The sequence below is a fragment of the Triturus cristatus genome, chromosome 11 (assembly GCF_964204655.1).
Source record: "Triturus cristatus chromosome 11, aTriCri1.1, whole genome shotgun sequence".
NCBI lineage: Eukaryota > Metazoa > Chordata > Amphibia > Caudata > Salamandridae > Triturus > Triturus cristatus.
In genome coordinates, this window is record NC_140594.1 from 1,132,502,593 (window position 1) to 1,132,517,942 (window position 15,350).

A 15,350-nucleotide genomic window follows, 5' to 3' on the forward strand; every position below is an offset into this window, starting at 1 on the left:
CAGGCATACTGCTCTTTGCTACTCCTGTGACCTGAGAGGGGATGAGATTTTCAGAGGTGATGGTGCTGGAGAGTTTGTATAGTCCACTGAGATTTGGGGGACGACGTCTTGAAGCACCCAAATGTGGTGGAGTGTGGGATACCCTACGAACATGCTAATTTATTGGAGTACATATGAACATGTGACTGTTCCACAAGCTTGGTACTTGTTTGTAGACAAGATGTTGTGTCCACTATTGATTTCTGAAGGGTACAGACCTTTGACTTTCATCCTTTTGGTACCAAAGTCTTTTCCAACAATATCTCCAGCCTTAAAGGAGAAAAGACTACGTCATCTATGTACCTGGATCCTGTTAATCCCATGGACTAAGTAGATAGAGAAGAATACCACGGCTTCATAGGAACCCTCCACTCAGAAGGCTCTTTCAACGTCAACGGTGGTCTTTAACAGTTTATGTCTAAGAATGTAAGGTGCTTCTTAACTCAGAGATAACGAACAACTGAATGATCATCTTTTCATCAACATCCAACACACGACGGGGAATGGTGGCACTCTGATCTTCCACTGCGTGGGAGAGGGAGGAGAAGTCAGTGAAAAGGCAGTAGATTATGATGTGGAGAGACCACCTTCCCTAACAAAACAACGGTCCCGAGACTAGGCGAGCTTCAAATACCAAGAACCTCTTGGTGTCTTGCATGCACCATGATGCCTTCAGATATGTCCTGACAAGAAGTAATATCCCTTCATCGTTAACATCTACTCAGATCAAGGCTTAAAGAGCATGGTGGTCCATATCCGACTTCTTCCTTCCACAGGACAGATGCTTCTAAAAATGTGAAATTACAGTCTGTGATAAGTAAATAACATACTAAGAGCAAGGTCTTCTCAATAAAATACTGTTTGAGAAGGTAAGCCAATAGTCAAGCAAGCGTAAACCTCTGTAAAGATTTAACTTTGATGTTGACGGCTAGTACTGTGGATTGGTGGGTAGTGGAACTAATGGTTCCTTGTCAGCCCTTCCAAGCTGGTACCTATGTGATCCTATTCCACCGAATAAATCCACTTTATTTAAAGTAACAGTGGTAGAGCTAAATCAGCCTTGTTTTTTCAACCCACTGTGGTCACTAATTTCAATAAGTCAATTAAGTTGATGTTGCCATCGGTAAGCATAAATAACTATTTTTAGAAGAACTTTTAGGGGCTGGAGGGGGCTGCCAGGTGCCATTATAACTCACTAAATAGCAGATTTAGGTGATGTGGAATGTATGTTAAGAGTAATGTACAGTGCATACAGATTTAGCCCCAGGACCTCGAGGACTGGGAAGGAGTGTGGAGTCCACAGCCGGTAAACATAAGACCAGAGTTTGAAGAAGCCCTTTGCAGCAAAGCATTGCAGGAGCCATAGTCACCAGAGGCAGTTGCTGGGAGCTCCTGCTCTCCACCTCCTTACCATTTGGTAAGAAGGTGCCTTGTTCTTCATACCAAACTCCCTGATCACCAATATCATACTGAACATCCAACTGTGAAGAGTCATCATTTGAATCCAAAGGCTAAAGCAGCTTCAGGCTCAACTTTGGCCTCAATGTTGCAGCCGGCCAAACGGGCAGCTGGAGCAGCATTACAATACCACAGGATAGTGGAAAGAAAATACTATTGGCACTCCTTAAAGAGTCTCCAATGTCTTCAACCGACGTCCGGTGTTGCTAGATCAACACACCACTCGCCTAAGCTGTTCCAACTGAGGCAAAGCCTCGATCAGGTCATCAACTGTCAGCCAATGCTGAGTTGCTGAATCCTCTGAAGCCTGCCATGGATATGCACAGGAAGACACCCTGCAGCACCTCTTTTTGTGATCAACTAGACGTCGCTGGCTGAGATTGTCTGCCCTGGAGTTGAAAGATCCTGCCAGGTGGTGTGCACTCAGGGAGACGTCCTGCCGATTAAGCCAGGTCGAGAGGCACAGGACCTCTTGCCACAGAGTACAAGATCCCACTCTGCCTTGCTTGTTGCAATACCACATGGCGGTGGTGTTGTCTGTTCCACTTTTTCCTGCTTTGTCCAACATCCTTAATCTCTGCCTTGTCCATCAAGTTCTATTGCAGTTCATGTAGCCCTGCCCAGTCTCTCAAGCTCTTGTCCAGATCACCATGTCACCAGCCCCTCAAGTTCGATCACAATCCATCAGGACCTACCTCAGTCCCTCAAGCCCCCATGCCCAGCTCCCCAAGCTCTGCCCCGGTCTATTATCTCGGTCCATCTCGATATTAGCCTTGCTCCCACTCACTTGCACCAACCCTCACCTCGTGACGTGGTCATATCAGACTCCTCTCATCACTGAATACGCGTGTAAGATACAACTGAATAAAATACATCTCACTTGAACAAATATAAAAAGTCAGCATTCTCCTCCTGGACATCTTATGGCAAAGTTCAAAGAGACTTGAAGGCTACCTGCACTCCGCTGTGGTGATGCAGCGATAAAATGCGTCAGCGCCCTGATACCTTAGCACCATATAAACATATCTGACAGCCATGAAGGGGTTACTTACACTGGGGCGATGGAAGCTCTCAACATAGAGGAAGCCTGTGGAGAAAAAATTGCAAAATCACTATCAAATATCAATTGGTGATTAAATAATATTTGATACTGTTAAGACCTCAACCTCAAAGTTTTGATGTCACTTTTTTTAAAGTGGCATATAATCCCTGTCGCCTATGCCTGTCACAACCTTACTATACATACCACTACTTATATACACGCCGGGTAGACTACTGTAGCCTTGGTAATGTAAGCAAAGAGTCCAGGAGACACCATCTTACGATCAATGTGCTATTTTACAAGGTAAGGTTTCCATCAGATAGATGCAATGCGCTCTTCTGTGTGCTTTCAGACCCACTCAGAGAGCTGCATCTCTCTTAATATAAGGCTGAGTCTCCAGGATGTGCTGTTATAGGTAAGAAATGTAAGGATACCTCCCAGATATGCTGTTGTGAAGGTAATGTAAGTCACCATCTAGGATGTGCTGTCGAACAGGTAAAGTAAGGCTGTCTTCATGATGTGCTGTCATACGCAAGTAATGTAAGGCTGCCTCCAGGATGTGCACTCGTACAGGTAATACAAGGCTGCATCACAGATGTGCTGTCGTGCAGGTAATGTAAGGCTGTAGCATAGATGTGCTCTCATACAGGTAATGTAAGCATGCCCCCAGGATATTATTCTGTACAGGTAATGTAAGCTTGCCCCCATGATGTGCTCTCAAACAGGTAATGTAAGGCCGCCTCCAGTATGTGCTGTTGTACAGGTAATGTAAGGCTGCCTCTAGGATCTGCTCTCGTACAGGTAGCCGCTTCCAGGATGTGTTGTCATACAGGTAATGAAAGGCTGCCTCCAAGATGTGCTCTTGTACAGGAAATGCAAGATAGCCTCCAGGTTGTGCTCTCATACAGGTAATGTAAGACTGCACTGGATGTGCTCTCGTACAGGTAATGTAAGGCCGCCTCCAGGATGTGCTCTCGTACAGGTAATGTAAGGCTGCCTCCAGGATGTGCTCTCGTACAGGTAATGTAAGACTGCACTGGATGTGCTCTCGTACAGGTAATGTAAGGCCGCCTCTAGGATGTGCTCTCGTACAGGTAATGTAAGGCCGCCTCCAGGATGTGCTCTCGTACAGGTAATGCAAGGCCGCCTCCAGGATGTGCTCTCGTACAGGTAATGTAAGACTGCACTGGATGTGCTCTCGTACAGGTAATGTAAGGCCGCCTCCAGGATGTGCTCTCGTACAGGTACTGTAAGGCCGCCTCCAGAATGTGCTGTTGTACAGGTAATGTAAGGCCGCCTCCAGGATGTGCTCTCGTACAGGTAATGTAAGGCCGCCTCCAGGATGTGCTCTCGTACAGGTAATGTAAGACTGCACTGGATGTGCTCTCATACAGGTAATGTAAGGCCGCCTCCAGGATGTGCTCTCGTACAGGTAATGTAAGGCTGCCTTCAGGATGTGCTCTCGTACAGGTAATGTAAGGCTGCCTTCAGGATGTGCTCTCGTACAGGTAATGTAAGTCTACCTCCAGGATGTGCTGTCATATAGGTACTGTAAGGCCACCTCCAGGATGTGCTCTCGTACAGGTAATGTAAGGCCGCCTCTAGGATGTGCTCTCGTACAGGTAATGCAAAGCCGCCTCAAGGATGTGCTCTCGTACAGGTAATGCAAAGCCGCCTCAAGGATGTGCTCTCGTACAGGTAATGCAAAGCCGCCTCAAGGATGTGCTCTCATACAGGTAATGCAAGGCTGCCTCCAGGACGTGCTCTCTTACAGGTAATGCAAGGCCGCCTCCATGATGAGCTCTTGTACAGGTAATGCAAGGCCGCCTCCAGGTTGTGCTCTCGTACAGGTAACGCAAGGCCGCTTCCAGGATGTGCTCTCGTACAGGTAATAAAAGGCCGCCTCCAGGATGTGCTCTCCTACAGGTAATGCAAGGTCGCCTCAAGGATGTGCTCTCGTACAGGTAATGCAAAGCCACCTCAAGGATGTGCTCTCGTACAGGTAATGCAAGGCCGCCTCCAGGATGTGCTCACATACAACTAATGTATGCCCGCCTCCAGGATGTGCTCTCGTACAGGTAACGCAAGGCCGCTTCCAGGATGTGCTCTCGTACAGGTAATAAAAGGCCGCCTCCAGGATGTGCTCTCCTACAGGTAATGCAAGGTCGCCTCAAGGATGTGCTCTCGTACAGGTAATGCAAAGCCACCTCAAGGATGTGCTCTCGTACAGGTAATGCAAGGCCGCCTCCAGGATGTGCTCACATACAACTAATGTATGCCCGCCTCCAGGATGTGCTCTCGTACAGGTAACGCAAGGCCGCTTCCAGGATGTGCTCTCGTACAGGTAATAAAAGGCCGCCTCCAGGATGTGCTCTCCTACAGGTAATGCAAGGTCGCCTCAAGGATGTGCTCTCGTACAGGTAGTGCAAAGCCACCTCAAGGATGTGCTCTCGTTCAGGTAATGCAAGGCCGCCTCCAGGATGTACTCTCTTACAGGTATTACAAGGCCGCCTCCATGATGTGCTCTTGTACAGGTAATGCAAGGCCGCCTCCAGGATGTGCTCTCGTACAGGTAATGCAAGGCCGCCTCCAGGATGTGTTCTCGTACATGTAATGCAAGGCCGCCTCCAGGATGTGCTCTCCTACAGGTAATGCAAGGCCACCTCCAGGATGTGCTCTCGTACAGGTAATGCAAGGCCATCTCCAGGATGTACTCTCGTACAGGTAATGCAAGGCCGTCTCCAGGATGTACTCTCGTACAGGTAATGCAAGGCCGCCTCCAGGATGTGCTCTCCTACAGGTAATGCAAGGCCGCCTCCAGGATGTGCTCTCGTACAGGTAATGCAAGGCCGTCTCCAGGACGTGCTCTCCTACAGGTAATGCAAGGCCGCCTCCAGGATGTGCTCTCGTACAGGTAATGCAAGGCCGTCTCCAGGACGTGCTCTCCTACAGGTAATGCAAGGCCGCCTCCAGGATGTGCTCTCGTACAGGTAATGCAAGGCCGTCTCCAGGATGTACTCTCGAACAGGTAATGCAAGGCCGTCTCCAGGATGTACTCTCGTACAGGTAATGCAAGGCCGCCTCCAGGATGTGCTCTCGTACAGGTAATGCAAGGCCGTCTCCAGGATGTGCTCTCGTACAGGTAATGCAAGGCCTGTTGTACAGGTAATGTAAGGCTACCCTCAGGAATGTGCTATGGAACAGGTAACACAAGGCTGCCTCTAAGATTTATTTATTTATTCTATTTATAACGTTTTATATAGCGCAACCTTGACCCTAGAAGGGTATCGGAGGGCTTTACAAATGGTTTGATAACTAGAAAACAGCCAACCAAGAAACAAACGCTGACACTATTAGTTGCAAATCAGGAGTAGGACAATGACTTAGAAATAATAACTTAGCCGGCGAGTGCAAACCCTGGTTGGAAAAATGTGTCATATCAGTATCCAGAGAGTGAATCAGTGGGTTAAGGGTAGAGTTTTGTTCATTAAAAGCAGCCTGACCTCTTTTTTGAATGAAGGGATTGAAGGGTTCAATCTGATTTCAGGGGGCAGGGAGTTCCAGATTCTAGGGGCCAATCCGGAGAAGTCTCGGTTGTAGGTTTTTTTTCCCTAAAATTTCTGAGGTTTCAACAGTAAGGTGCTGGTGCTTCTAGATGATCTGCCACCGCCAGACAGGTCCAGTTTATCCGCTAGGTACTTCGGTGTATTGAAGTGTAGGGCTTTGTGGGTCATGCAAGTAATTTTCATCTGTATTCTTGCCTAATAAGGGAGCCAGTTTAGTGCCTTCAGATCTGGAGTGATGTGGTTGTTCCTTATGGATCTAGTGCTGAGCCTTGCAGCAGAGTTATGGGATGCCCTTAGTGGAGCCAACTTGGATCTTGTCAGACCACATAGGGTAGCGCTACCATAGTCCAACATATGGATCACTAGCGCTTGCACAGCTGATTTAAGGTCGTCGAAGGGGAGGAAGGGTTTCATTTTTCTTAGAATGCTCAGTTTAACATTTGCTCTCTGGTGGCTGAGCTGATGTGTTCCTGCATGTTGAGATTCTTGTCAAGTGTAATTCCCAGTGAACTTGTGAAATCTATAATGTGTGTAAGGCAGTTGAAGGCTGTTAAATGTTTCATCCAATCTTCGATGTCAAGGGATCGTTTTGGTGGGGCAATTAAAACGAATTTGATTTCGAGAGAATTGAGTTTGAGTTGGTTTCTGGTTAGCCAGTTTGGGGTTTTTAGCAGAATTGTGGACTGTGATACAAGTATGTAATGTAAGGCTGCCTTTAGGATGTGGCCTCATACAGGTAATGTAAGGGTGCCTCCAGGACGTACAGGTAATGTAACACTACCTCCAAGGTATGCTATTATACAGGTAATGTAAGCCTGCCCCCAGGATGTGCTGTCATACAGGTACTGTAGGGCCGCCTCCAAGAAGTGCTATTGTACAGGTAATGTAAGCCTGCCTCCATGATATGCTATTGTACAGGTAATGTAAGGCAACCTCCAGGACGTGCTGTGGTACAGGTAATGTAAGGCTGCCTGCAGGACGTACAACCATACAGGTATGTAATGTAAGGCTGACTCCAGGACGTGCTGTTGTACAGGTAACGTAAGCCTGCCCCCAGGATGTCCTGTCATACAGGTACTGTAGGGCCGCCTCCGGACTGTGCTATTGTACATATAATGTAAGGCTGCCCTGGATGTTCTCTTGTACAGGTAATGTAAGACTTCCTCCAGGATGTGCTCTCGTACAAGTAATGTAAAGCCGCCTCCAGGATGTGCTCACATACAACTAATGTATGCCCGCCTCCAGGATGTGCTCTCGTACAGGTCATCTAATGCCGCCCTGGATGTGCTCTCATACAGGTAATGTAAGGCCGTCCTGGATGTGCTCTCGTACAGGTAATGTAATGCCGCCCTGGATGTGTTTTTGTACAAGTAATGCAAGTCCGCCTGCAGGATGTGCTCTCATACAGGTAATGTAAGTCTACCTCCAGGATGTGCTGTCATATAGGTACTGTAGGGCCGCCTACAGGATGTGCTCTCGTACAGGTGATGTAAGGTCGCCTCCAGGATATGCTCTCGTACAGGTAATGCAAGGCTGCCTTCAGGACGTGCTCTTGTACAACTAATGTAAGGCTGCTTCCAGGATGTGCTCTCATAAGGGAAACAGCAGTTACAACGCTGTTGTTACCACGCATGTAGGTAACAACGCGGTCATTACAACGACCGCGTTGTTACCACGCGTGGCTTTACATCGCAAGTCGTTTCTACGACTTGCGCTAGGTGGCGTGCAACACCAGGGAATGTGTTGGATTTTAAATCCAACACATTCCCTGCTGTTGCGCTAACTGGAGTAGGAATAGTAATTTAAACTATTCCTAAATCCAGCGCCATCTAGCGCAAGTAGAAAAGACTTGCGATCTAAAGCCATGCGTGGTAACAACGCGACCACGTAGTTACCTACCGCGTGGTAATAGCACGCATTGTATCATCATACATTCCTCTCGTACAGGTAACGTAAGGCCACCTCCAAGACGTGCTGTCGTACAGGTAATGTAAGGCTGCCTCCAGGATGTGCTCTCGTACAGGTAATGTAAGACTGCACTGGATGTGCTCTCATACAGGTAATGTAAGGCCGCCTCCAGGATGTGCTCTCCCACAGGTAATATAAGGCCGCCTCCAGGATGTGCTCTCCCACAGGTAATATAAGGCCGCCTCCAGGATGTGCTCTCATACAAGTAATGCAAGGCCGCCTCCAAGACGTGCTGTTGTACAGGTAATGTAACACAATGAAAAGTATATTCCTAGGCAATCACAATAGATATAGATATCAGCCACTAGGTCAATTGATATAAAACTGAAAACGTTAGAAAGACTTTTAATAAGAACCAGTGTACCATGCAATAGTGAAGATTAAAACATTTTTTTATTATTGTCAGTGTAAAATCATATTTGATGTTTAAATCAACGTAAAACTAAAACACAATGCAATTTCTAAAAATGTACATGAATTTTATAAAAGAACAAAACTTTAACCAAATATAAATTGGAGTACAAATACAATGACATGAAAAACCTATTCAATAGACGCAATATAAAATAATGAGAGTAAATCAAAATGTAGACATTCAAAATATATGAAGTTGCGGCAATAGATTATCTTCGACGCGCGTTTCGGCGCAATAGCGCCTTCGTCAGGAAAGCCACACAATGTTTCTCATAAAAACAATAAGAATAAGAAGGTCGAGAGAAGTTGGGATCTAGTGCTTGCTGATAAAGTAGTCACTTCTAACTGATACTTTTGTCAGCTGCGGTACTGTGGTAGCTGGGATGTATTAAACAAGCGACTGATGAAGCAACAATTACATCGATGATTTCCAGTTAGATGCGGGGACGAGGGTAGAAGACAGTTTGCGATATATTATACTGATTTCTTTGATGTGCAGGAGTATATATCTTCCTTTTTGACCTTTTTCCTTTCTGTTTTTTTCTTTCTTTTCTCCAGGAGGTCTATTGATAAAAGATCCTCGTGGAAGATAGGACGTGCCTCACTGTCTTCTTCTCTACTCTCGAAAGGTTTCGGCCATTGATCAGGTAATGTAAGCCCGCCTCCAGGATGTGCTCTCGTACAGGTAATGTAAGACTGCACTGGATGTGCTCTCGTACAGGTAATGTAAGGCCGCCTCCAGAATGTGCTGTTGTACAGGTAATGCAAAGCCACCTCCAGGATGTGCTCTCGTACAGGTAATGTAAGGCCGCCTCCAGAACGTGCTGTTGTACAGGTAATGTAAGCCCGCCTCCAGGACGTGCTCTCGTACAGGTAATGTAAGGCCGCCTCCAGAATGTGCTCTCGTACAGGTAATGTAAGGCCGCCTCCAGAACGTGCTCTCGTACAGGTAATGTAAGGCCGCCTCCAGGATGTGCTGTTGTACAGGTAATGTAAGCCCGCCTCCAGGACGTGCTCTCGTACAGGTAATGTAAGGCCGCCTCCAGAATGTGCTCTCGTACAGGTAATGTAAGGCCGCCTCCAGAACGTGCTCTCGTACAGGTAATGTAAGGCCGCCTCCAGGATGTGCTGTTGTACAGGTAATGTAAGGCCGCCTCCAGGATGTGCTCTCGTACAGGTAATGTAAGGCCGCCTCCAGAACGTGCTCTCGTACAGGTAATGTAAGGCCGCCTCCAGGATGTGCTGTTGTACAGGTAATGTAAGCCCGCCTCCAGGACGTGCTCTCGTACAGGTAATGTAAGGCCGCCTCCAGAATGTGCTGTTGTACAGGTAATGTAAGCCCGCCTCCAGGACGTGCTCTCGTACAGGTAATGTAAGGCTGCCTCCAGGACGTGCTCTCGTACAGGTAATGCAAGGCTGCCTCCAGGACGTGCTCTCGTACAGGTAATGTAAGGCCGCCTCCAGGATGTGCGGTCGTACAGGTAATCTAAGGCCGCCTCCAGAATGTGCTGTCGTTCAGGTAATGTAAGGCCGCCTCCAGGATGTGCGGTCGTACAGGTAATCTAAGGCCGCCTCCAGAATGTGCTGTTGTACAGGTAATGCAAGGCTGCCTCCAGGACGTGTTGTCAAAGGTGCTGTTTCACAAGTTAAGGACTCCTCTCCCAGCAGTTACATAAAGTCTGCCTGTGAGCGCTTACAAGTTGGGTAAGTCTTCTTGGCAGTCTGGGGAGGGGGGGGGGGGGTTGCAGGTGATAATATTGTCACAACTGCTCCCTGAAACCTGTCTCAAGTGCAACTTACTTTCTATAAAATCAACTGAGACACTCAACCTGTATGATATTTAATGGCATCACAGTATTTAATGATGTCTAAACCCACTGCCACTTAACTACAGGGAGACCACCCTCAGCTCCCTCCTCCCACAGGGGTACGGGATTGGCACTCCATCATGGTGTCTATCAGCAGGAGCAGAGAAGCAGCCTAGCCCGACAGTGACTAGCAGAGAGCTGCTCACTCGTCTGGTAAGAGTGAGTGTGCGGCCAACTCTCAATGCCAGAGACCTGGCAGGCTTAGCTCTCAATGCTCTGGCCATTGCAACCGCAGCTCTGACAGGGCCGCAGTACACTATTAACCGCAGCCCTGACAGGGCCACAGGACACTATCAACCGCAGCTCTGACAGGGCCACAGGACACTATCAACCAAAGCTCTGACAGGGCCACAGCACACTATCAACCGCAGCTCTGACAGGGCCACAGTACACTATCAACCGCAGCTCTGACAGGGCCACAGTACACTATCAACCGCAGCTCTGACAGGGCCACAGGACACTATCAACCGCAGCTCTGACAGGGCCACAGGACACTATCAACCGCAGCTCGGACAGGGCCACAGGACACAATCAACCGCAGCTCTGACAGGGCCACAGGACACTATCAACCGCAGCTCTGACAGGGCCACAGGACACCATCAACCGCAGCTCTGACAGGGCCACAGGACATTATCAACCGAAGCTCTGACAGGGCCACAGCACACTATCAACCGCAGCTCTGACAGGGCCACAGGACACTATCAACCGCAGCTCTGACAGGGCCACAGCACACTATCAACCGCAGCTCAGACAGGGCCACAGGACACTATCAACCGAAGCTCTGACAGGGCCACAGCACACTATCAACCGCATCTCTGACAGGGTCACAGCACACTATCAACCGCAGCTCTGACAGGGCCACAGGACACTATCAACCGCAGCTCTGACCAGGCCACAGGACACTATCAACCGCAGCTCTGACAGGGCCACAGGACACTATCAACCGCAGCTCTGACAGGGCCACAGGACACCATCAACCGCAGCTCTGACAGGGCCACAGGACACCATCAACCGCAGCTCTGACAGGACCACAGGACACTATCAATAAGGCAGCAGGAAGGGAAATCGACAAAAACACAAGTACTCTCAGCTAGAAGGGAGGCTGTCCAAAACACCAGTGCAATAGCTATCGCATAGTCAATGGATGGAGGCTGACCACAATGCCGATAAAGCTGTCCTACCACAATGTACAGTAGTCCAGGGGGATGGATGGAAGCCAGTAACATACGTTGGGAAGCTGCTCACTTGGGCAGTGCCCACTGAACAGTAAACTAGGGGGACGGTCTTCAGAAGATTCATCAAACGCAGACCTACATCACGCCCTGATTTCCAGCAGTCAAGATTAAGCCAGTAACAAATGGGTGTCCAAACTAAGTCCAGAAAGGCAGAGTGTATACAAGATCTTCATGATACCCACTATGAGATTTACTAGGATTCTGTGTAAATTTATCTGAAGGGGATACACCCAAAGTTAGGCATGGATCGAGTTTGGCTTCTCCTTGCACCAAGTAGATATCTAGGGTGTCTTTAGAAGTCACAATTCTTCCTGCTGTGAGGAGGGAATCCCAAGTGAGCTACACACTTAACCTGCACCGTTCTCCGAAATAAATAACTCTCTAAAGCTCCTAGAAGGGATTCATTTGTACTTAAACAACAGGTAAGAATAAGATGCGAAGGAGAAGAAAACTGCAGAGTCACCCATAATGTTCGAGTGAGGTTTTGGGTTTCTTTCAGAAGTCATTTTTGATTTTCCAAGATTTTGGGGAAGAGAATTCAAGAAGTGTGTTGGACTTGGCCCTTTTTGCAGGGTCATCCCTGAACTTTTTGCCTTCCTCCTGTATTTTTTATGACCTGTTGTTGGCTGTTTTATGACGCTGGGCACTTTACCACTGCTGATCAGTGCTAAAGTGCATATGCTCTCCCTATTGTAAATTGATGTATGAATTGGTGATTCCATAATTTACTGATTTGGTTTACTTGTCAGACCCTAGTACAGTGCACTGAGTGTGCTCAGGGCTTATAAATCCAAATGCTGCTGGTGGGCTTGCAGCACTGGTTGTGCCACCCACAGAAGCAGCCCTGTAAAATGTGTCTAAGGTCTGCCATTGCAGAGCCTGGGTGCAGTCTGGTACTGTCATGCTGACTGGGCAAGGACACCCACTTGCCAGTCCTTAAACCTTCCCTTTTCTTCATATCAGACACCCCTATGGTAGCCCCAAGGGCAGGGTGCATTGTAAGTATAAGGTAGGACATGCCCTGATGTGTGTGGCATGTCCTAATCGTGAATTACAGCCATTTTCGTTTTTCACTATTGCAAGGCTAGCTGTTCTCCATAGGCCAGAATGGGCAGTTAGATTATTACATTTTATAATCCTAACTGACTCAGGGAACATGGTAGAAATTAGAGTTTAGTATGCCTGAACTCAGAATGATAAAATGCATCTTTTAGTGAAGTTGGATTAAACATTCTGTTTTTGAAAATACCACTTTTAGAAAGTAGGTATTTTCTTGTCTAACTTTCCAAGTGTGCCTCTGCTAGGTTGTGTATTCCTTGTCTGGAGTTTGAGTGACAGGGCTGGGGGATTCCAGGAGACAGGGTGAGTCCGCCCAGTGGTGAATAGAGAGATCTGCATCTGGATGAGAGGGAGGAGTTGCACCTGGGACCTGAATAGGACTGTGCCTGCCCCCCACAGTGCTGGCTCCACCCCCTGTGGTGCGTCTGATGTCTCTGCCCTGCACTGTGAAAGAAGAGAAGGAATCATGTCAACAAAGTGCTCCAGGGCTGTGCTTTCCCTCCACTATGCTGGCTCCAGCTCCTGTGCGTCGTCTGATGTTTCTGCCCTACATTGTGAAAGGAAAGGAGAAGTCTGGTAAACAGAGTGCTCAGGAACTGGTTTGGACTAGGCAAAGGCCCCTCTCCCCTCAGAGAACAAAGGATTTTGGAGTATAAGTAGTGGGACCCTGATCCCAAGAATTTAGGAGTAGAACCTGAAGAAACTGAGAAGACTATCCCTAAGCTGAAGTGCTGCTTGGGGGATTGGCCTGCAGTGGTATGCCTGACTGCCAAAGGAAGGAGAAGAGACTTTGTGTGCTTATATCAACTTGTAAGGATCTCCAACGGCTTGGAACAGAGCTTGCCTCCTGCTGAAGTCTCAGGGACAACAGACTTCAACCCCGAGCTCCCCAGAGTTCTTTGGAAATGCCTGCTGCTGTTTTGGGCCTTCTGAGGGACTGCGTGTCGCAAGGAGCTGGAAGCGCGACTCAACGAAGCCGAAGCGTGTCGCCGTCGCTGCTGCTGCCATCGCTCTTCTGAACAAGGGTGTCGCCGCTGGAGTTGTCGCACTGCACCGCATCGAGAGAAGCGTCTCGCAACGAAGAGGAATCGTGTCGCAGTCGCTGCTGCCTACCGTTGCACTTCTGAACAAGAGTGTCGCTGCTGGAGTTGTCGCACTGCACCGTATCGAGAGAAGAGTCTCACAACGAGGAAGAAGTGTGTCGCCGTCACTGCCGTCGCACTTCTGAACAAGGGTGTCGCCGCGGGAACTGTAGCATTGCACCGCATCGGAGAAAGCGCCTCGCATCCCCGAGAAGCGCGCCGCTGTCGGAGCTGCTGCCGTCGCATTTCTGAACAAGGATGTCGCCGCTGTAGTTGTCGCATCGTGCGGAAGCTTCACGCATCGTGGGAGAAGAGTGTCGAAGTTGGAGCTGTTGCCGTCGAACTTCTGAACAAGAGTGTCGCCGCTGCAGTCCACGCATCGAACCGAGAACTTCTCGCATCCCCGGAGAAGCGTGCCGCATCTGGAAGATCTTCACGTCTTTATTTCTTTGCACCAGAACTTTACCGCATTTCCATCGCTGCGACATTACTTGTCGTGGAAGCGCAATGCATCGTAAGGTACATTGACGCAAAGTGTTGCATCTTAAGAACTGAACTGAACTAAGCTAAAAACTACCATCCTAAAGTAATAGTATTGTGTATTTTTGTCGTTTATGGTCTTGTGGTAAATCTATATAAAGCATACTTATTTTTTATATAAAACCTGTGTGGTGTCCATTTGTAGTGTCACTGGATTACTGTATGTGGTCACAAATGCTTCACACACTGCCTCTGAGATAAGCCTGTCTACTCGTGCCAAGCTACCAATGGGGTAAGTAGGGGTAATTTTAGGAGTGTACCCCCTTACCCTGACTAGAGGGAAGGGTCCCTATTTGTCGCAGGTACCTACCTGTGCCAACTAGAGAGCCCCAAATCTAACAAAGTGCATCCCAGAAAGAAAATGCTTTACAAATAGAAAAAAAAGAGAAAATGCCCATTTTGTATGACGGTCCCTTGAATGTGCCGACCTCACACTTGGGTTGACTGTGGTCCACACACAACACCACAGGGGTAACATCACGGAATGTGTGTCCTAAGTGAGAAGAGAGTCCCTTGTAAGATTCTGCTCCACTGAAATGACCGAGATAAGCCCTATCTGCAGTGCTAAAACCTGTCCCCTCTGGCAGTAAAGTGTTGAGTGGGCAAGTGGCTACTGTACGCTTTAAAGAGACAAAAGTCATTGGAGGTGTGCGGCCAACCCTACGGGACAACTTGGGAAGGAGGGGGGCTTCACACTCAGTCAAGGATGGAGCGAAAAGGAGGAAAATAGGTGACTGAGCACATTTCTAATATTAGTGAGGAAACTAATTTATATCAGGCGCGGCTGCAAATCCCTACCTTTTTCAAGATATATTTGCATCACCACACATCAGCATATCAAGGACGGCTGGCGGGTGGAAGGTGCTAATAAATCCATTTACTAGTGTATTGACGCAGGCAAAGATCTAATTAAGCTGAACATGCCACATTATTGCAACACTTCGCAAGGGGCGAGGAAGCGTTTCTGGTAAGACAGACTTCTTCCACTGAACAAATACATTACCTTGTAAAGCTAAGTGAATGCCCTAAAGCCCCTTTCGATATAGGGCAGGCAAGAGACCTAATGCTCAAATTGATTT

The 15,350-nt window shown here is 48.1% G+C and overlaps 1 protein-coding gene across 2 annotated transcripts in view; it reads right to left on the reverse strand.

Moving 5' to 3' along the window:
* ARMC9 (armadillo repeat containing 9) overlaps positions 1-15,350 on the reverse strand; it is a 542,713-nt gene that overhangs the window by 293,672 nt on the left and 233,691 nt on the right. For both annotated transcript variants that reach the window (XM_085635734.1, XM_085635735.1), the window contains exon 10: positions 2,550-2,584. In XM_085635734.1, the coding sequence (XP_085491860.1) occupies positions 2,550-2,584 (35 nt within the window). The remainder of the gene's footprint in view (positions 1-2,549; positions 2,585-15,350) is intronic.